Source organism: Papio anubis, chromosome 2, assembly GCF_008728515.1.
Source record: "Papio anubis isolate 15944 chromosome 2, Panubis1.0, whole genome shotgun sequence".
Lineage (NCBI taxonomy): Eukaryota > Metazoa > Chordata > Mammalia > Primates > Cercopithecidae > Papio > Papio anubis.
This window is the reverse complement of record NC_044977.1, coordinates 42,252,081-42,275,178: the sequence shown is the minus strand read 5'-3', so window position 1 is coordinate 42,275,178 and position 23,098 is coordinate 42,252,081. Positions and strand designations below refer to the sequence as shown.

The following is a 23,098-nucleotide window of genomic DNA, read 5'->3' as shown; positions in this document are numbered from 1 at the left end:
TCTGTATGTCATTGTTCTGTGAAGCAAATTTGAACACGGGACTTGTGGAAGGCTAGGCTTCGCTCAACTTGCTGCCTATGACATTTTAATAAAAAAGCAGATGAATATTTAATTTTTGTGTTAACATTTGTTTCCTTTTAGATTTTTAGAAAAGGTTGAAATCATTTCAAAGTACAAAAACGTTTTAGAAGTGCACGAGACTTTCTTATGCCTTCATTGACATTTCTCAGTTGTTTGTTTCATCTTTTGCCTTATTTATCATTTATTCTTTTCTCTCTCTCTCTTTCTCTCTCTCTCTATATATATGCATGCTTCCAACGCTGGCTTTAATTGCTTACCCTTACAGCTCCACATTGAATACAGACTTCTAAGTTACTTCCTTAAGACTAATTTTAGGTTTTTGGTCTTGTTAGACTTTACTGTTGGCTTTTTCCTTTATTTGACCTGAAACTGAAACTTATGAATCTTTTTTTTTTGTTTTGAGATGGGATTTTGCTCAGTGGTGTGATCTTGGCTCACTGCAGCCTTGGCCTCCCAGGCTCAAGTGATACTCCCACCTCAGCCTCCCAAGTAGCTGGGACCACAGGTGCCTGCCACCATGCCTAATTTTTTTGTATTTTTTGTGGAGACAGGGTCACTACAAAACTACTCCGCTCAAGTGATCCTCCCACCTTGGCCTTCCAAAGTGCTGGGAATACAGGTGGGAGCTACCATGTCCCACCCGGATTTTGAATTTGAGTCATCATTGCAACACTGCTATTATTGTGCCATATTGTGATATTTCATAGCTAAAATGCTGTGTGCTTCAGGAAACCAGCATTCTTTATATCATTTTTCAGCAGCTTTAAATATGATTCCCTTGGAATTATTCACAAGTTCTCATCTGTATTACACCCACCTTTTAGTCTGATAAAGTTTCTGCCAAATTTCCATTGGGTAGATATATTAATCTGTTCAGGCTACCATAACAAAATACTGCAGACTGGGTGGCTTAAGCAGAAATTTATTTTCTCACAGTTCTGAAGGCTAGAATTCAAGATCAAGGTGCCAACAGAGTTGATTTCTGGGGACTCTCTTGCTTATAGACAGCTGCATTCTTGTCTGCTTGTACAGTCTTTCTCTGTATCTCCCAGAGAAGTCTCTAGTGTCTCATTCTCTTATAACGATACCAGTCTTATCAGGGTAGGACTCTCATGACCTCCTTTAACTCTGCCTCCTAAAAAGTGCTATAACTAAATACAAGTCACACTGGTGGTTAGGGTGTCAACATAAGAGTTTTGGGGGGACGACACAATTCAGTCCATGTCAGTAGATCACTGGGTGTGTAATGAGACCTGCGTTCATATCCTAGCTCTATCTTTATTAAGTGTGTAACCCCGGCCAAGTCACTCTGCGCCTTCTGATTGCTTACCTGTAAAAGGTGAGAATGATAATTTTTGCCATAAAGGTTTGTTAAGAGATCCAAGTAAAATAGAAGATGTGATAGCATGTTATGAATTAGTGATTCTCAACCCAGGTTTGCATCAAAATCATCATCATGTAAGTAAGTATGCAGCTTTTAGCATAATAAAGAGCACTGCTGACCCACTACCCGGTAAACTTTGGGTAAAGTGTTTCAAAAACAACCATGGAAAGCCTCTGGAAATGGTCCTAGGACATACGCAGTAAATGAATGAGAGAAGCAAAAACTGACAGAAACAGAGAGAATTCAATAATAAGAGTTGGAGACTTTAGTACCCCACTTTCAATAGAGGACAGAACAACTTGGTGGAAGGTCAAGAAGGAATCAGTACAATAAACCCACTAGACCTAACAGACATGTATGGACCACACTACCAGCCAGCAAGTCAAAAATACGTATTTTCAAATGGAAATATGTATATCTTGGAAATATGTATTTTCCAGGATAGGAAGTGTTATGTGCGCATTTTGCGTTTTACTGGTCTACAAAACAAGCTAGATAAATGTAAAAGGATTAAATTGATACAAATCATGTTCTTTGATCACAATGGAAAGAAATTAGAAATCAGTAACAGTAAGAAATTTGAGAAACTCACAAATATGTGGAAGTTAAAGAACATACTCCTAAATAACTGGTGGGTCCATGGAGAAATCAAAAAGGAAATCAGAAAACACTTTGGGATAAATGAAAATGAAGACATCATGTAGGAATACTTAGGGATACAGCTAAAGCAGTGCTTAAAAGGAAACTTAGTCGTGAATGCCCTTATTAAAAAGAAAGGAGGCTGGGTGTGGTGGCTCACACCTGTAATCCCAGCACTTCGAGAGGCGGAGGTGAGTGGATTACTTGAGGTCAGGAGTTTGAGACCAGCCTGGCCAACATCGTGAAACCTCATCTCTACTAAAAATACAAAAATTAGCTGGGTGTGGTGGCAGGTGCCTGTAATCCCAGCTACTTGGAAGACTGAGGCAGGAGAATCACTTGAACCTGGGAGGCAGAGGTTGCAGTGAGCCGAGATCGTGCCACTGCCCTCCAGCCTGGGCAATAGAGTGAGACTCTGTCTCAAAAAAAAAAAAAAAAAGATCTCAAATCAGTAACTTAACTTTCCACTTTAAGTGACTGAGGTAAGAAGAACAGAGCAAGCAGAAAGAAGCAAATAAAGAGTAGAGTGAAAATTAATGACACAGAGAATAGGAAAACAATAGAGAGCATTAAAGATGAATAAAATTGACAAATTTTAGCTAGATTGAGAAAAAACTCAACATTTTTCAGATTACCTAGGCACAGTGGCACATGCTTGTAATCCCAGCACTTTGGGAGACCGAGACAGGAGGATCACTTGAGCTCAGGAGTTTGAGACCAGTTTCCCACGTGCTGAGACCCCATCTCTATCCCCCCAATGCCCCCCCCCCCCCCAGTAAATAATAATAATTTGGGCAAGTGCCTGTAGTCCCAGATACTTGGGAGGCTGAGGTGGGAGGATTGCTTGAATCAGGAAGTTGACGCTACGGTGAGCCATGATTGTGCCACTGCACTCTCCAGCCTGGGCAACAGAGTGAGAGAGTGTCTGGGGGGGAAAAAACTAGAAATGAAAGAGGGGACATCACTAGTGACCTTATAAAAATTAATAAGATTATAAAGAAATACTATTAACAGTTGTGGCTGGGCATGGTAGCTCATGCTTATAATCCCAGGACTTTGGGAGGCTGAGGCGGCGGGTGGGTCTTCTGAGGTCAGGAGTTTGAGTCCAGCCTGGCCAACATGGTAAAACCCTGTCTCTATTAAAAATTCAAAAATTAGCCAGGCGTGGTGGTACATGCCTGTAATCCTAGCTACTCTGAGGCTGAGGCAGGAGAATGGCTTGAACCTGAGGTACAGAGGTTGCAGTGAGCCGAGATGGCGCCACTGTACTCCAGCCTGGGTGACAGAGCGAGACTCCGTCTCAAAAAAAAAAAAAAAGAGACAGGGTTTCACTGTCACCCAGGATGGAGTACAGTGGTGTGATCATGGCTCACTGCAGCCTGGAACTCCTGGGCTCAAGCCATCCTGCTGCCTCAGCCTCCTGAGTACCTGGGACTACTGTCTGATTTTTATTTTTTAATTTTTTTGTAGAGATGGAGTCTCACCATGTTCCCCAATCTGGTCTTGAACTCCTGGTTTCAAGTGATACTTCTGCCTTGACCTCCCAAAATGCTAGAATTATAGACATGAGCCACTGTACCTGGCCCTTGTGTGTTAAAAAAAAAACCCAAAAAACAAAAAAACAACACATTGTAATTTCAGTAGGCACAGAAAAAGCATTTGACAAAATCTGACACTCTTTATTGATAAAACAGTCAACTGAGAATAAGAGGGAACTTCTCAGCCCGATAAAAGTGCATTCACAGAAAATCCAAAGGTAACATCATACTTAATGTAAAAGACTGCTTTCATTCTAAGGTCTAGCATAAGACAGGGATGTCTGCTCTATTTCTATTCAACATTGTATTGGAGACTCTAGCCAGGGTAGTTAGAAAAGACATCAAAATTGGAAAGGGAGATGTAAAGCTATATGTTTGTAGATGACATGATGTGTATCAGATAAAGCATTAGCAACAATTAAATAAGCAGGATTGTAGAATACAAGATCAATATACAAAAATCAATCATATTTTTCTAGATTTGTGATGAACAATCTGAGAATTAAAACAATTTCATTTCCATTGGCATAAAATTAAATACTTAGGAATGAATTTAACAAAAGTATAAAACATACTCTGAAAGCTACATTATAGACAGAAATTAAGATCTAAATAGAACTCCTATCTTAAATAAGTGGAAGATTTAACATTAAGGTGCTGGTATTTCCCAAATTGATCTACAGATTCAGTGCAGTCTCCTATCAGAATCATAGCTGACTTCTTCATAGAAATTGACAAACTGATTCTAAAGTTCATATGGAATTGCAAGGGATCAATAATAGCCAAAACAATGTTGAAAAAAGAACCAAAAAAGTAAGAAGACTCACATTTTTCGAGTTCAAAACTTGCTTTGAAGCAATGGTAACCAAGACAGTGTGGGGCTGGCACAGGGATACACATAGAGATCAGTGGAATAGAATTGAATGTCAAGAAATTAAACCACATATATGTATATAGTCAGCTGGTTGTCAACAAGGTGCTGTCATGGTCCGTTTGGGTTGCTGTAATGAAATACCGGAGACTAGGTGGTTAACAGACAATAGAAATTTATTTCTCACAGTTCTGGAGGCTGGGAAGTCCAAGATCAAGGCACTGGCAGATTCAGTGTCTGATGAGAGCCTGCTTCCTGGTTTACAGATGTCTTTCTTTTCTCTGTGTCCTCACATGGCTGAAGGAGCACGTGAACTCTTTGGGGGTCTCTTTTTAAGGGCTTTAATCCTATTTATATGGACTCTATCACTAAGGGCTAATCATCTCCCAAAGGCTTTACCTTCAACCTCTATCACATTGGGAGTTAGGATTTAACATAAGAATTTTGGGTGAGACACACATTCAGTCTGTAGCAGGTGCCAAGACCATTCTGTGGAGAAAGAGGAGTCTTTTCAACAAATAGTGTTGGGATAACTGGATAGACACAAGCAGAAAATGCAGTTGGACTCTCATATCATGCTACAAACAAAAATTAACTCAAAATGGATCACAGATTTAAATGTAACAGGTAAAACTCCTGGAAAGAAGTACAAGGTTAAGGATTCTTGGATATGACACCAAGAGCATGCACAACAACAACAAAAAACAGATTAATTTGGACTTTATCAAAATTAAAACTTTTGTGTTTCAAAGGACACCAAGAAAGTGAAAAGACTATGGAATATATTTGAAAAGCATATCTGATAAGTGACACTTATCTAGAATGTAAAAAGAACTTTTACAACTCAATAATAAAAGGACAGCCTAATTTAAAAATGGGCGAAGGCTCTGAATATACTTTATTTTAATGGGAGATACACAGTTAACACATATATATGTGAAAAGATGTTCTATCTCATTTGTCATCAGGGGATTGCAACCCAAACCTACAATGAGATGCCACTCACACCCGCTAGGATGATTTCAATGAAAGTTTTAATAGTAAAGTGCTGGCAAGGATGTGGAGATACTGCAAGCCTTATATGCTGCTGATGGGAATATAAAATGGTACAGCCACTTAGGAAAAACAGTTGAGCAGTTTCTTAAGCAATTAAACATAGTTACCATATGACCTAGCGATTCTAGGTATGTAACCCAGAGAAATTAAAACGTGTAAAACTTGACCACAAATGTTTGTAGAAGTGTTATTCATAATAGCTGAAAGGTGGAAACATTCCAAATGTCCATTTGGAATTCAGCCTAAAAAGAAATGAAGTACTGATATATGCTACAACATGGATGAACCTTGAAGACATGCTAAGTGAAAGAAGCCAGTCACAGAATATTGCATATTACATGATTCTGTTCTGTTCATGTGAAATGTCCATAATAGGGACGATAGCTCAAACAATACAGGATTTCTTTTTGAGGTGATTAAAATGTCCCAAAATTCACTGTGATGAAGGTTGTACAAGCTGTAAATACACTAAAAGCTGTTGAATAGCACATTTTAATAAAACTGTTACAGTAACCTGGCCAGGTGTAGTGGCTTATGCCTGAAATCCCAGCACTTTGGGAGGCCAAGGTGGGAGGATCACTTGAAGCTAGGAGTTCAAGACCAGCCTGGGCAACATGATCAGACCCTGTCTCTACAAATAATAAAAAAATTTGCTGGGCATGGTGGCATGCACCTATGGTCCCAGATACTCAGGAACCTGAAGCAGGAGGATTGCTTTAACCCAGGAGTTTGAGGCTGCAGTGAGCTATGATTGCACCACTGTACTCTAGTCTGGGTGGACAGAGCAAGACCTTGTCTCAGAAAAGGCAGGAGTTGGGGAGGGGAAGTAGCCATTTCTGATGTCCCTTTGGGATATCTACATGTAAAAGACTGAGCTCCTAGAATAACAGAGCTCTTCACAGTAAACTCATTTGTTCTCTCCCCACTTTTATTGTAGAAATCATGACCACCCCAGGAAAAGAGAACTTTCGCCTAAAAAGTTATAAGAACAAATCTCTGAATCCAGATGAGATGCGCAGGAGGAGGGAGGAAGAAGGACTACAGTTACGAAAGCAGAAAAGAGAAGAACAGGTAAATCCTTTACCTTTATTCATTTCTTTTAAAGAATTTAATGTTCCATTTTAAGCCTGAAACTACCTTCTTTTATTTTAACAATGTTGTGTGTGTGTGTGTGTGTGTGTGTGTATGTGCGCGCGCACGCGTGTGTTCCCGTTCTCCCCTGGAAAATTACTTTTTTGGAGTGGGGATGAGGAGGTCCTGAAAAGTGGTATACAAGAATGGGGAAATCTGTCACATTTTCATTTTCTCAGCGTAACTACACTGTTCAATATTTTCGCCTGTTTGTTTTTAGTGTATTTTAGTTTTCTAAAGGTGCAACTTTCTTCTTTAAGATTTTTTTGGTGTATGTTTGTTAATGAATTCACAAGTGACCAATAAAGTGTTGCTGTTCATTATAAACTTAAAATTGGAAATGTAAAAATATATACAAAAAGAAAGGAGAAACCTCATAAACCAGTCCTTTGAATTCAGTAATTGTCAACAATTTGCTACACTTGTTTTCATGTTTGTCTTTACATTTATTTGTTACCTAACATTTTAAAGTAAAATTTCATTCACAGAATATGTCTTTTTATTCCAGATTAATTATTAATCATAAAGACATTTAGAACATTTTTTTTTTTTTTTTTAGCTTTTTTTTAAAAATTTTTTTGAAAAATGTTTTTTTTTTTTTTGCAAAAAAAAAAAAAAAAATACGGCTTAAGTGCTTTTTTTTTTTTTTTTTTTTTTTTTTTTTGCTAAGGAGGGACTTTGGAGCCTGAAGGAGCATTTGATCCTCACTATAGAAATTCCATAAAGTCAGATGAATTAGAACCCTCATGCTTGAGAAATAAGATATTCTATTATAAATATTTTGCAGTCATAGTGAAATATTCTCAAAACAGATTTTATGAAAAACTGCATTAGATAATCCAGTTAGGTGAAGTCCAACAGTACATTACAACCTCAGTATTTTATTTGTTAGGGTTGTAGATATATGAATCAAGCACTTTATTATTGGCAAAGATACTTTGTAATATTGTAATAGACTTTATATTGAGTGTAGCAAATTATGAATTCTTGACCTTCTGCTTTATCATCTTTGAATGTATTCCCTTAATTTTCTCTTATTTATATATTTATTTATTTTTGAACTGGAAATGGATCCTTTTCTTTCAGTGAGCTTTTATATTAGCTTGTATTTTTTGGGTGAATTTCCTTTTCTTTCTTTTTTTGTTGTGTGTGTGTGTGTGTGTGTGGTGTTTTTGAGACAGAGTCTTGCTCTGTCACCAGGCTGGAGTATGGTGGCGTGATCTTGGCTTGCTGCAACCTCCACCTCCAAGGTTCAAGCGATTCTCCTGCCTCAACCTTCTGAGTAGCTGGGACTACAGGGGCATGCCACCACACCCAGCTAATTTTTGTATTTTTAGTAGAGACAGGGTTTCACCATCCTGGCCAGGATGGTCTCGATCTCTTGTCCTCGTGATCCGCCTGCCTCAACCTCCCAAAATGCTGAGATTACAGTAATTTCCTTTCCTTTTATTCTCAGAAATCATAACAGCATGGTTATATATTTATATTTATGTATTTAAATGGAATACATGTATGATACATGTGAACCCAGGTATAGGTCTGAATATAACCACCAGTGTATGGATCGTATTTGGCATAACACCATTTGAAGGTGTAGCAGTGGCATGCTTTGATTAACGCAGTGTTCATTTTATTCTGTTTCTTCTTGGTGACTACTGATTTCATGTAATTAAACTTCATTATAAAATTTGTGTACTACTGAAAGCAATCTACAGATTCAGTGCAATTTCTCTCCAATTACCAATGTCATTCTTCACAGAAGAAGGGAAAACAATCCTGGGATTCATACGGAACCAAAAAAGAACCCCCATCGCCAAAGCCATCTTAAGCAAAATATAAAGCTGGAGGTATCACATTAGCTGATGTCAAATTATACTACAAGGCTGTAGTAATTGAAAACAACGCAGTACTGGTATAAAAGTAGACATATAAGTCAATGGAATGGAATAGAGAATCCAGAAATAAAGCCCCATACTGTCAACCAACTGATCTTGGACAAAGTTGGCAAAAGTATATACGGGGGAAAGGATACACTATTCAATGAATAGTGCTGGGAAAATTGGAGAGCGGTATGCAAAAGAATGAAAGTGTACCCCTGCCATATACAAAAATTAACTCAGGATGGATTCAGTAATTAAATATATAACCTGAAACTATAAAAATCCTAGAAGAAAACCTGGGAAAAACTCTTCTGGACATTGATCTAAGCAAAGAATTTATGATTAAGTCCTCAAAAGGAAACATACAAAAACCAAAAATAGGTAAATGGGGCTTAAACTAAAAGGCTTCTGCACAGCAAATGCAATAATGTATTTAACAGACAACCTACAGTATGGGAGAAAATATTTGTTAACACTATCTGACAAAGTTCTAATGTTCAGAATCTACAAGGAACTCAAACAACAAGAAAAAACTCCATTAAAATGTGGGCAAAGGACATGAAAAGATACTTCTCAAAAGAAGACATACAAGTGACCATGAAAAAATGGTCAACATCACTAATTATCAAATAAATGAAAGTTAAAACTATAATGAGGCCGAGTGGGGTGGCTCATGCCTGTAATCCCAGCACTTTGGGAGGCCAGGGTGGGCAGATCACCTGAGATCAGGAGTTCGAGACCATCCTGGCCAACGTGGTGAAATCCTGTCTCTACTAAAAATACAAAATTTAGCTGGTGTGGTGATGGGGTAAAGGAGGGTACTTTCAGTATAAGACTATGTTCTTGGGAATTTTCCTGTGTTAATTCATTGAGAAGCTCCTTCCTTCCTCATATCCTGTAAGTCAAATGTTGGACTTACTAGGCTGGTTTTCTTAATTTTCTCTTTTTCAAACCGTGCCCTTGTTTCAGTCCGCTACCTCACTACAGCTTTCCGTTATACCTCAATTAAGAAAAATTTCTGAGGCTTTCCAAGGCTCTGTGTGGTTTGTGGGCTTGCTTCTCAACAGTATATTCCTCCATAGGCTCTTAGGTTTGATCTTCCTCCACTCTAACTTGTATGTCGTTTCTCAGTCTGTTTTTCCATTGTCGTAGATATGACTGGGAGCTACACATACTGTTTTTGTTTCTTGTCCCTTTTGTCATTGTGGGGTAGTATTTCTGAGACTAAAAGGATGGGAAGGCCTGATTCTACTATTTTTGATCTGTATGTCTCATTGTATAAGGTAGATTATTATGCTGATTAGTTTATAACTGGCATGAAAATTTTATTGACCTTGGGACATATTTAATTAAACATATTTAATTAAAACATATTAAATATGTTTTAATCCCATGGTGAATAGAGCTGGACAGTTCTAGGATAGTGTAGTGGATTAATGATGAAGTATTGATGATAACAGTTAACTGTTGAGTGTTTGCTATTCTAAGCACTTAAATGAATTAACTTCTCTAATCATCTCAACCAAACTCTGAGGTAGGTTATTATTTTCTGATATATTACAGTTACACAATAATTGTGAATGTCTTTAAGTGTCTGATTATGGACATGATAAAGCATATGTATGTAAAAACACTGAAATGGATAGAAAATAAATTCATAGCATTACTGGTCTTTTATCTGAAACTCAGCTAAGTGGTTACAGCAGTTCAGTGTAAGTGACCATTGCCATAAAGAATAATAGTCTTTTTCACTGGAAAGAACCTTTGCAATAATCTAGACCAGCAGTGTTAAAATTTTTATGTTCCGTGGAGCTTTGAGGCTCAGTTGAGTCTCATGCTGCTTCTGTTTCCCCATGAAAAATTTGAAAATGGTTGAGATATGCTGTCCAATATGACAGCATACAGTTAACTATTGAGCATTTAATATGTGGCTAATTCAAACTGATATATGTAAGTGTAAAATTTACATTGGATTTTGAAGATTCCGTATGAAAAAATAAGTATCTCAATTTTTATACTGAAATAATATTCTAGACATGGGTTAAATAAAATATTAAAATTAATTTTATTTCCTTTTTTAACTGTGGCTACTAGAAATTTTTAAAATTTCATTTGTGGCTTTCATTGTATTTCTGTAGAGCAGTGCAGGTACAAACCATGTTTCTATTTTATACCAGAATTTTGAGTTTGAATGATTTGGCCAAGATTACGTAGCAGATAAGTAGAACCAAGATCTTTTCATATCTGAATTAGTGTTCTTTCCACAGGCTCATGCAGCATTAGGTCCACCTGATAAAAGTTGTACTGGCATGCTGTGACACAAATCTTGTGATTGTTTTGCAGGGCAGGATTGGAAGGAAAGCATAATTAAAATGTGATGGTCACAACATTGCTTTGCATGCTTAGCCCACCTCTTATAACTACAAATGATTAAATGATATTGATTATAGCTATTTGGATACCGTGGTACATCTCTTATTCTGTATGACCTCTGTTACCCTTTTGGGATTATTTCATTTAATGCCATTTTAAAGATTTTCACAGTTGTCCATCATGCTGAGACATTTTTGCTTGAGTAATTGCATAACTTGCATGTTTTCCAACCTTTTACTGCATTATAAATTGTCTTTGACAAATTTAGTATGTTAATCAATCTCGTTCTTCCACTTTTATCAAACCAGTTTTTGTTAGTGCTTCTTTTGGCTAGTAGTATTAGTTGCATGTTGGCCAGTTTGCCCTTTGATTTCACCTGCTGTTTAACCAACAGCCGCTACAGTTTTTATCACTGCATTAATAACACTTAACGTGTCTTGAAAGTGGTTGTACATTTTTAAAATATTTTCTGTTGCTAATTTTTTTTCTAGCAGTTTTGAATACTGTTGACATAGCTTTGCTGTTCAGAGTCAAATATCGCATGAGCAATTGTTTTTTTCATGATCTATAGTACTTAAAAGATTATTAACAGTATCCCACGGTACCAAACTGCCTGTGCATGTAAACTGCATGTCCAATAGATGTAATGTTCGTGACTAGGTATGATTTTGGAATCATGTAAATGTTTTAAATAACTGTAAAACAAAATTAAATCAAAATGAGAGAAGAAATCTTCAAATTAAAAAGCAGGAAACAAGTGACCTGGTTTGTCATGCTTATGGCTAAGCCACACAGAGAAGAATTAATTTAATATACCATTAAACTATGGTAATTTGACTAATTTCCTCTGCTAGTTTATATCTTAACGACAAAAGAGAAGTATAAATGAATCTTCACTTGCTTTTGGTAATCATATAAAACTGGTAGTTATTACGAAACTATATATATTTGTATATTAATAAAGGAAATTCATATTTATATTAATATTAGAAATCTGATACTTTAAGAAAATAAGTAAATAAGAAAATTAAAGAAGTTAAGTAAGTTTGAATTGGTAATATCACAGGGAATTTATGATATATTTTCTTTAAAAAAACAAAACACCAGCCCTGTCCTGAGAGGGCCTAGAAATAGTAAATTACCTTGTTGCAGTGAGCACTGGCATTCTGAGGTATTTAGAATTTTTCTTTCAAAGGAACCAGGTTCCTTGCAAAAATAACTGGTTCTTGGTTAAAAATAGGGAATATTTTATAAAGCAAAGAAGTTATCTGAGACCACTGGAGTTTTGTTGAAAAGACTCGGAGCTAACTTGAACTAGCTCCCATTGGGTAAAAATGGGGTATTTTGAGTATCAGGAAACTTGTAAAGACGTCTGCTTCTGGCCAAAATGGAGTATTAGTACCAGGATTTACCCTCCTACCTGAAGGAACCAGGAATAAACAGATACAATACATGAAAACAGCGGTTCAAGACACTAGGCATTAGGCAGTGGAAGATAGTGATATCTAAAGATGGGAAACAAATGAGATAAATCCTGTGATTATCTCAGCTTACTGTTTTGAGTTTCTAGTTGTAAACATAGAGAAAGGCGCTAAGGCAGAGCCCACAGCCTTGCTGCGTTGAGGCAGAGCTGAGAGTCTGTGAATACCAGGCAAACAGAGTTCATAGGATGGAATATCAAAGAAGAGAGACCTGTATATTGAGTGAAGCCTGAAAATCTTCAAAGGCTTTCCACAGATACTCAGCAGAATGCTGATTAGCACGTGTTTGAGGAAACTACCCAAGGTTAGAGAAAATATCATTTTAAAAGATTAGAGGGAACAGTGCCTGGTACCTATACAGGGCTGGAAATAGTACCTATCCCACTAGCTAGTTTGGAGAAACTCATAATTCATGAGGGATTAGGTAGAGTATTTAGGAGAGCCTTGCCTCAGTAGTTAAGATTAATGAGCTGTATACTTAGTAGTGCTCCAGACTTAACCTGACAAATGAAAGCAAGGTCCAGAAGGATCAAAAAGTTTCCATATAACTTAGCTGTATACCAAAATGGAGCTCAGGAATGTTTATAGGAATACAAAAATACCTAGTACATGAGGTAAAATTGACATTGTCTAGCATCCAAAGATTGTGACATATGCAAAAAAGCAGGAAAACACAACACAGTGGGGAGAATGATCAGTTGAAACTGACTCACCTGATAAAGATAAGTTAGAGTTAGCAGGTAATAAAATTTAAATGGTTATTATAACCATACCATATTCCATATGTTCAAAAAGTTAGAGATATGGAAGATAAAGACTCTGCCAGGCATGGTGGTTCATGCCTATAATCCCAGTGCTTTGGGAGGCTGAGATGGGAGGATCGCTTGAGCCCAGGAGCAACATAACGAGACCCGGTCTCTACCAGAAAGTAAATAAATAAGTTAAAACTTGTGCCGCACACTATGGTCCTAAATCCCAAGGTTGAGGTGAGAGGGTGACTTGAGCCCAGGAATTTGAGGTTTATTCCTATGACTGTGCCACTGTGCTCCAGCCTGAGTGACAGAGTGAGACTCTCTTTAAAAAAAAAAAAAAAAAACAACTAATAAAGTAAAAAGGTATGAAAAGACTCAATTTGAACTCCTGGAGATAAAAACTGTGATGTCCAATATGAGAAATTCACAAATGGGATTAATTGCAATTAGAAATTGCAAAAGAAAAGATTAGTGAACTTCTGGGCATAGGAATAGAAACTATCAAGAATGAAAAAGAGGTGATACCCCCCCTTTCCCCACGCCCCGACACACACACACACACACACACACACACACACACACACACACACACACACGAGGGCAAAAAAAATCACAAGTGAGTTATGGGACAACTTCAAGAAACCTGAATACAGACAATTGGAGTCCCCAAAGAAAAAGAGAGCGTGGAAGAGAAAAAATACTTAAAGAAATAATGTCTGAAAACCTTTTATAATGAAGAACTGTAAATCCACTGATTGAAGGAACTAAGTGAATCCCCAACACAAGAAAGATGAAGAAAACTATATCATGGCACATCATAGCCAAACTGCTCAAACCTAATCTTAAAAAGAAACTCTTTAAAAACACCCAGAGTAAAGACATGTTACATGCAGAGGAACAGAGATAAGGATGACATCAGAGTTCTCATTGTAAACAATACAAGCCAGAAGACAGTGGAGAAGCATCTTTAAAGAAGGAAGCTGTCAACCAAAGAATTCTTCACCACCAGACGTTGCACTGAGACAGAAGTAAAATAATGTCCTAGATTACTTGAGCAATTCCCAGCTATCAAATTATTTTATCTGTAAATACTTCAATATGTATCTCTACAGAGTAAAGATTCTTTTTTTCTTTTTTGGAGACAGAGTCTCATTCTGTTGCCCATGCTGGCTGGAGTGTAGTGGTGTGATTACAACTCACTATAGACTCAATCTCCCAGGCTCAAAGTGATCCACTTCAGCCTCCCTAGTAGCTGGGACTGCAGGCACGCACCACTATGCCTGGCTGATTCAAAACTTTTCTTGTAGAGATGGGGTCTCACTATGTTGCCCAGGCTGGTCTCAAACTCTTGGCCTCAAGCAGTCCTCCTGCTTTGGATTCCCAAAGTGCTGACATTACAGGAGTGAGCCACGGTGCCCAGCCCTGGATAAAGATTTTTAAACTTAAAAATCATCAAAGAGCCCTGTCAGCTTTTCACCTCAAGTGTTAGCAGTCTTTGATGGTCCCTTCCTAGTTCCATTACTTTTATAGGAGTTACGGTGATCATTTCTTCTGCTTTTATTAGCTGGAAGGTCATTCAGAATAGTGTTATCATACTTTAAAGAGTTAGTTTCTTAATATTAAGCATCTAGTCAACATTCAGATTTTCTGCATTGTCACAAAATCTTATGTTTGTTTCTTAGAGTCAGAAACTAAATAAGTCATACATTGATACTGTCTCTTAACCGTTTAAAAAAATTTTTATTAATAATTGGTGAAAACAAAATTCTTCCTCTTACCCATTTTTAGGTGTGCAGTTCAGTAGTGTTAACAATATTCACATTGTTATATAACATATATCTAGAACCATCTTGCAGAATTGAAATTCTATACCACATTAAACAAGTGTTCCTCATTTCTCCTTTCCCAGCTTCTGACAACTGACATTCTACTTTCTGTTTCCATGATTTTGATTTCTCTAGATAACTCGTATAAGTAGACTCATACAATATTTGTCCTCTTGTAACTGACTTATTTCACTCAGCATAATGACTTCAAGGTTCATCTATGCTGTAGCTTATGACAGGATCCCTTTTTCTTTAAGGCTGAATAATAGTCCATTGTATGTATTACCACATTTTCTTTATTCATCTGTTGGTGGACATTTGGGCTGCTTCCACCTCCTGGCCCATGTGAATAATGCTGCAATGAGCATGAGTGTGCAAATATCTCTTTTGATATTCTGTTTTGAATTCTTTTGGACATATACACATATGTGGGGTGTCTAGATCATATGATGGTTTCATTTTAAATATTTTCAATAGCCTCCCTACTGTTTTTCATAGTGGCTACACATTTTATGGTAGTTTTAATTTCCATTTGTCTAACGATAAGTGATGTTGAGCATCTTTTCATATGCTTGTTGGCATTTGTATGTCTTTGGAGAAATGTCTATTTGGTTGTTTTGCCTATTTTTTAATTCATTACTTGGCTAATCCTTACATTCTGGTTTTGTCAGCCTGATCTGTCATTATAAAGAGCCCCGACAGCTTTTTACCTCAAGTTTTGGCAGTGTTTGATGGTCCCTGCCTAGATCCATTACTTTTGTAGAGGTTACAGTGATCATTCCTTCTGCTTTTATTAGCTGGAAGGTCACTCAAAAGAAGACCTTTCCCTTAGCTACAGTTGACATAGGACAGAGAAATGCTTGATTCTCTTCCTATATATTTTTTCATAATGATGAGTTGGTTTCTTAGCATCCTCCAAAGGGATGAAATAATGTGTGCTTTAATATCATTAAGAATGCACAGAATTTAACATGGAATCTTTTAAAAATAGGTTTATGACAGTCTGGTTGACAGTCTGTGAAAACCATCACCATAATTAAGTTGTGAACATATTCATCTCACCCAGAGGTTTCCTAGTATACTTTTTTAGTACGTTTTTCTCTACCCCTTTCCTCTGATCTATTTTCTGTTACCACTGATTAGTTAACCATAAATGGAATTATGCAACGTGTATTCTTTTTCTTTCTCGTTTCACAGAATTTAATCATTTTGGTATTCACTTATTGTTTTATGTATGAATTGTTCATTCCATTTTATGATTGAGTAGTATTCTGTTGTATAGGTAAACAACAATTGGTTTATCCATTTACTTGTTGATGGAATTTGGATTATTTCCAGTTTTTGTTGATTACAAATAAAATTGTTAGGAACACTCATGGACAGCTTTTTGTGTGGATATAACTTTTCTTTTCCCTCAGATAAGTATCTAGATAAGTATCTAGAAGTGATATGGCTGGGTTGTATTGCTGGTGTATACTTAAGGTGCTGTCAACTGTTTGCCAAAATGGGTTGTACTATTTTACCTTCCCATGAGCAGTGTATGAGAATTTGAGTTGCTACACATCGTTGTTCACACTTGGTATGGTCAGTCTTTTCTATTTCAGCTATTCTGAGGGATATGTAGAAGTACTTCATGATGGTTTCAGTTTTCATTCACCTAATAAATAAAGTTGTGAGCATCTTTTCTTTTTTAAAAAAGTTTATTTTTAATTGACAAATAATAATTGTGTATATTTATCATCTTATATACTTCTTTGTGGTGTGAATATTTAATATTCACTCTTTTAGCAATTTTGACTTATGTAATACATTATTATTAACTGTAGTCACCATGCTATACAACAGATCAACAGTGAGCATCTTTTCATGGGCTTATTTGCTGTGTATCTGCTTTAGTGAAGTCTGTTAAAAAAAATTCCTTTCCAGCCGGGCGCGGTGGCTCAAGCCTGTAATCCCAGCACTTTGGGAGGCCGAGGCGGTTGGATCACGAGGTCAGGAGATCGAGACCATCCTGGCTAACATGGTGAAACCCCATCTCTACTAAAAATACAAAAAACTAGCTGGGCGTGGTGGCGGGCGCCTGTAGTCCCAGCTACTGGGAGGCTGAGGCAGGAGAATGGCGTGAACCTGGGAGGCGGAGCTTGCAGTGAGCCGAGATCGCGCCACTGCACTCCAGCCTGGATGACACAGCGCGAGACCCCGTCTCAAAAAAAAAAAAAAAAAAAAAAAAATTCCTTTCCAGTTAAATTTTTTAATTGAGTCGATTGTCTGCTAGGCACATGTTTTACACATATTTTCTCCCAGTCAGTGGCTTGCCTTTTCATTTACAAAAGTATATTTTAAAGAACAAGCATTTATTTCTGATGTGAGGTACATGTTAAGAGTTCTTTTTTTTTTTTATATGGCTATCCAGTTGTTCAGGTGTCATTTATTGTAAAGATTATTTCTCCCTATTGAATTTCCTTGGAAACACTTACCGTTGACCGTATCTGTATAGGTCTGTTTCTGGACCTCTACTTTGTTCTATTGGTCTATTTATATAGGTTAAATACCATGCTGGCTGATAACTGTAGCCTTAAGATTAGTTTCAAATCAGGTAGTGTTAGAGCACTTTTTCTTTTTCAAAATTGTTTTGGTCTGGGCGCAGTGACTCATGCCTGTAAACCCAGCACTTTGGGAGGCTGAGGCGGGAAGATCGCTTAAGTTTGAGACCAGCCTGGGTAAGATGGCAAGACACCATCTCTACAAAAAGAACAAAACAACAGCAACAACAACAAAAACCAATTAGCATGCACCTGTAGTCCCAGATACTCAAGAGACTGAGGTGGGAGAATTGCTTGAGCCCAGAATTTTGAGGCAGCAATGAGGTATGATTGTGCCCCTGCACTCCAGCCTGGGTGTCAAAGCGGGATCTCATCCCTTAAAAAGTAAAACATTGTTTTGGTTATTATAGGTCCTTCACATTTATATGAACTTTAGAATCAGCTATTCAGTTTGTACATGAAAGCCTACTGGGAATTTGATTGGGATTATGTTGAATCTATAAATCAGTTTGGAGAATTGATACTCTTAAGTTAAATCTTGAGTCCTCTGACCCATGAGCACAGTATCTTCATTTATTTATGTCATCTTTCTTTCTTTCTTCTTATTTTATTATTATTTTTTTTGAGATGGAGTCTCACTCTATCGCCCAGGCTGGAGTGCAGTGGCGCAGTCTCAGCTCACTGCAAACTCTGCCTCCCTGGTTCAAACAGCTCTCCTGCCTCAGCCTCCCAAGCAGCTAGGATTACAGGCGCCCACCACCATGCCAGCTAATTTTTGTATTTTTAGTAGAGATGAGGTTTCACCATATTGGCCATGCTGGTCTTAGGTGATCTGCCTGCCTTGGCCTCCCAAAGTGCTAGGATCACAGTCGTGTGAACCACTGTGCCCGGCCACATTTATTTTTTATAATTGAGATTTTATTGGTTGTGTTGAGGATCAGTATACAGACGTTTCAATTTGTACACAGTTCTTAACATATGTACTGAAAATCTAAAAAGCTGTGTATTGTAATTCTTTTTTAAACAGTTATTCCAGTGAATTTCCAGCTTAAAATCTGAAGGCAAATTTTTAAGAGGCTGTCAGGTACCAGTATCTTAAAATGTTAAGTTACTACGTACATCCCACCAATTCACAGTTTAATAGCATATATACTACATATTCAAATTTTCAATCTTTTGCAGTACATTAACAAAGTTATTAGGAAAACAGCACTACCATGACTGAAGATTTTACAGAGTATGCACATTTCTGATAGGGAGAGCCATGATCAAGGAGTGGTTTTCTTTAGGAAACAATTCTGCTAAAAAACAACATAGGAATAGAAGTAATTTAAAATATTCAAGACATTAAATACAGAACTGTGATTCCATACTGCCATTTTGTATGCTTTTTATTGTAGGATATAAAAACTAACCCCTCATATGTGGAATGTCAAAGCCTGCCATAATTCAGTATCCCACACTATTTTGTTTGTACCAAAAAATAACCAGCAAATGATTTCACCTCTTAAAAAAAGCATTTACACCTAAAAAATGGGATGAGTTGGGATTCCCTCCTTCTAAAAACGTTTCTAGAGCTACTAGAAAACTTACATTTACAAAATAGTTTATAAAAATATTCCTCTGGACTGGGCATGGTGGCTCACACCTGTAATCCCAGCACTTTGGGAGGCTGAGGCAAGCGGATCAGCTGAGGTCAGTTCAAGACCAGACTGGCCAATATGTTGAAGCCCCATTTCTGCTAAAAATACAAAAATTAGCCAGTTGTGGTGGGGGGCGCCTGTAATCCCAGCTACTTGGGAGGCTGAGGCAGGAGGATCACTTGAACCCGGGAGGTGGAGGTTGTAGTGAGCCAAGACCATGCCATTGCACTCCAGCCTTGGCAACAAGAGTGAAACTCCAATTAAAAAAAAAAAAAAAAAAAAACTCAGAAAATTCCTGTGGATAGTACAAGGGAGACAGGAATGACTCATGAGAGACAAGGTATATGATATTAACCACACTTGGCTTTTTTTTCCTCTGGCTTTCTCAGTTTAGTTTCTCTGTTTTCTGTAGGTAAATGTTTAGTTTCTTGGTTAGCCACTTCGGTGTATTTTCTCTTTGCCTTCCTTTTCACTTTTGTTTTGTCTGAAGATGTATCCTTTCCTGCTGCCTTTTTTGGCTTCCTTTCCACTTTTGTAGGAGCAGGGTTAGCTGAGAACTGTGCTGGATCTCCACCTGGGCTCTTCCTTCCCTATCCCTTCAGCTGAGCTGACCTTCCTTCCTCTTGGATATTTTGGTGGTGGGGAGACGTGAGAGCCTTTGTGAAGCTAGGCTGCCTGGCTGTTGCTGTCCGGTCTTGTCCCATCCTGTCCTCTCCACTCTCTGCCAGCTACTGAGACCTGCTGCGGGGGTTAGGTCATCTTTAAATTCTCTCGGCAATTTGTAGTTTTTGGTGTGTAGGTCTTACAGATTTTTATCTTTTGTCACATTTTCCCCAAGTATTTCATTTTTATTGATGCTATTGTAATTGTTATTTTTTAGATTTCAGTTGTTCATTGTTAATATGTAGAAATGCAGTTTAATTTTGTATACTGATCTCCTAAAGCTTACTGAACTCACTTGTTAGTTCTAGTCTTTGTTATAGATTCTATTGGGTTTTTTACATAGGTAATCATGTCATCTACAGATAAAAGTTTCCTTATTTTCCATTCTTATTTGGATGCCTTTTATTTCTTTAACTTGTTTGGTTGTATTGACTAGAACTTAATGGTGCAGTGTTGAATGAAAATAGTAAAAACAGACCTATCTGTTTTATTCCTGACCTTAGGTGAAAAGTAGTGGGTCTTTCATTACTTACGATGTTAATTACAGGTTTTTCATATACAGTCATGTACTACATAACTATGTTTCCATTAGCTATGGGCCATATATATGATGTGGTCCCATAAGATTATAATTACCATATTTTTACTGTACCTTTTCTATATTTTGATATGCAGATTTTTACCTTTGGGTTAAAAGTGCCTCCAGTGTTCAGTACAGTAACATGCTGTACAAGTTTGTAGCCTAGGAGCAATAGGCTGTTTCATATCTCCTAGGTGTGTAGTAGGCACTTCCATCTAGGTTTGTGTAACTACAATCTGTGATGTTCACACAATGATGAAGTCGTCTGATGTATTTCTCAGACTCTTGTTAAGTGATACATGTGTATATTTTATGAGATTAAGGAAGTTCTCTCTCTTTTTAAAAAGTTTTTATATCTATGTATGTACTTATACAGTATACTAAAGAAAAACTTTTTTAAAGAGTTTCTTTAAAAACTTAAAATTTCATTGAGCCCAAAATGTCATATGACGTTAAGAAAGTTCTCTTCTGTTCCTAGTTGAATAGATATATAAACGTTTAGGGTTCTTACATCTTCTTGATTGACTGACTCCTTGATCATTATGAAATTACCTACTTTCTGATATATTGTTTATCTTAAACCAACTTGTCTGACATTATAATACAGTCACTCCAGCTTTCTGTTAGCTAGCATTGGCTTTGAAACAGTTTCATTGATATTTAATTCACATACTGAACAATTCACCCACTTGAAGTGTGTAATTCAGTGGTTTTTAGTATATTCATAGAGTTCCAGAACTTCACCACAACCAATTTTAGAACATTTTGGTCACCCGCTGAAAAAACCCTTATGCCCATTAGCAGTCACTCTCCATTCCCTCTGCTTCCCAGTTAGCACCCCTCAACCCTCATCTACTTTCTGTCTCTATAGATTTGCCTGTTCTGGACATTTCATGTAAGTGGAATCATACAGTATATGTGGTCTTTTGTGATTGGTTTCTTTAACTTAGTAGAGTGTGTTACAGATTGATCCATGTTGTAACATGTATTGGTACCTCATTCCCTTTTCTCACTAAATATTCCATTGTGCAGATATACCACTTTTTGTTTATTGATTCGGTTGTTGGACATTTGGATTAACTTTTTTTACTATTGTAAATAATGCTACTGTGAACACATACAAGTTTTTTTGTGGATGTATGTTTTTATTTCTATGTATGTACTTATACAGTATGCTAAGTACAACTCTTAGTACAGTGTACTGAGAGTGGAATTTCTGGGTTATGTGGTAAATCTACATTTAATATTTTGTGGAACTGCCAACCTGTTTTCTACAAAAGCTGTACCATTTTGCATTTTTATTAGCAATGTATGAAGGTTTCAGTTTCTCCACATTCTTGGAACACTTGTTATTATCTGTCTTTGTTGAGACAGGGTCTTCCTCTGTTGCCCAGGCTGGAGTACAGTGGTGCCATCATGGTTCACTGCAGCTTTGAGCTCCCAGGGTCAAGTGGTCCTTCCACCTCAGCCTCCCAAGTAGCTAGGACTACAGGCACGCGCCACCGTGCCTGGCTAATTTTTTATTATTTTTTGTAGACACAGAGTCTTACTATATTGTCCAGGCTGGTCTCAAACTCCTGACCTCAAGTGATCCTCCTGCTTCAGCCTCCCAAGGCACTAGGATTGCAGGTGTGAGGCACTGTGCCTGCCCTCAATGGTTTCTTTTAAATACTTTTTTTTTCCTAATGAGAAAAGTTTTAAAAAATATCGTACCACATTATTACTATTTCTGATGGTCTTTATTCCTTTTTGTGGATCTGTATTTCATCTGGTGTTAGTTTCCTTCTATCTAAGGAACATCCTTTGACATTTTCTTACAGGACTGGCCTGTTGGTGATGAATTCATTCAGTTTGTGTGTGTCTGAAAAAAGTTTATTTCACTATTTTTATAAAGACCTTATTTAATTTTTTTAAAGCAGTTTTTGGTTCCCCTCAAAATTGAACAGATAGTACAGAGATTTCTTATATACTCTCTGCCCCTACACATGCATAGCCTCCGGCATTGTCAGCATCCCCCATGGAGTGGTACCTTTGTCATAATTAGTGAACCTACATTGACACATCGTTGTCATTCAAAGTGTATGGTTTATATTAGAGTTTATTCCTAGTATTGTACATTCTGTGGGTTTGATATCACACAGAGTAGATTCCCTGCTCTAAAAGTCTGTGCTCTACCTGTTTGTTCCCCTTTCCCCCAACCTCCAACAACTACTGATCTTTTTACTGTCTCTATAGTTTTGCCTTTTCCAGAATGTCATATAGCTGGAATCATGCAATGTGTATGCCTTTTGAGATTGGCCCCTTTCACTTAATAATATGTATTTAATGTTCCTTCATGTCTTTCCATGGCTTCATAGCCCATTTCATTTTAGTGTTGAATAATATTCCATTGTCTGGATGCACCGTAGTTTATCCGTTTACTTGCTGAAAGACATCTTGGTTGCTTCTGAGTTTTGACAGTTAATGGATAAAACTCCGGTACACATTTGTGGGCAGGATTTTGTGTAGACAGACACTTTCAGTTTTGTTGTTGTTGTTGTTGTTGTTTTTATGAATACCAAGGAATATTGTTGCTGATCTTATGGAAGAGTATGTTTAATTTTTGTTGCTGTTGTTGAGACGGAGTCTTGCTCTGTTGCCTAGGCTGGAGTGCAGTG

At 37.3% G+C, this 23,098-nt stretch overlaps 1 protein-coding gene across 4 annotated transcripts in view; it reads left to right on the top strand.

The window, feature by feature from the left end:
* KPNA1 (karyopherin subunit alpha 1) overlaps positions 1-23,098 on the top strand; it is a 92,542-nt gene that overhangs the window by 14,109 nt on the left and 55,335 nt on the right. For 3 of the 4 annotated variants that reach the window (XM_003894006.4, XM_009200102.4, XM_017955208.3), the window contains exon 2: positions 6,507-6,640. In XM_003894006.4, the coding sequence (XP_003894055.1) occupies positions 6,512-6,640 (129 nt within the window). In that variant the 5' untranslated portion in view covers positions 6,507-6,511. Of the gene's footprint in view, positions 1-6,506; positions 6,641-23,098 lie in introns of those variants that run through there. The other variant, XM_021934118.2, reaches the window with a different exon arrangement.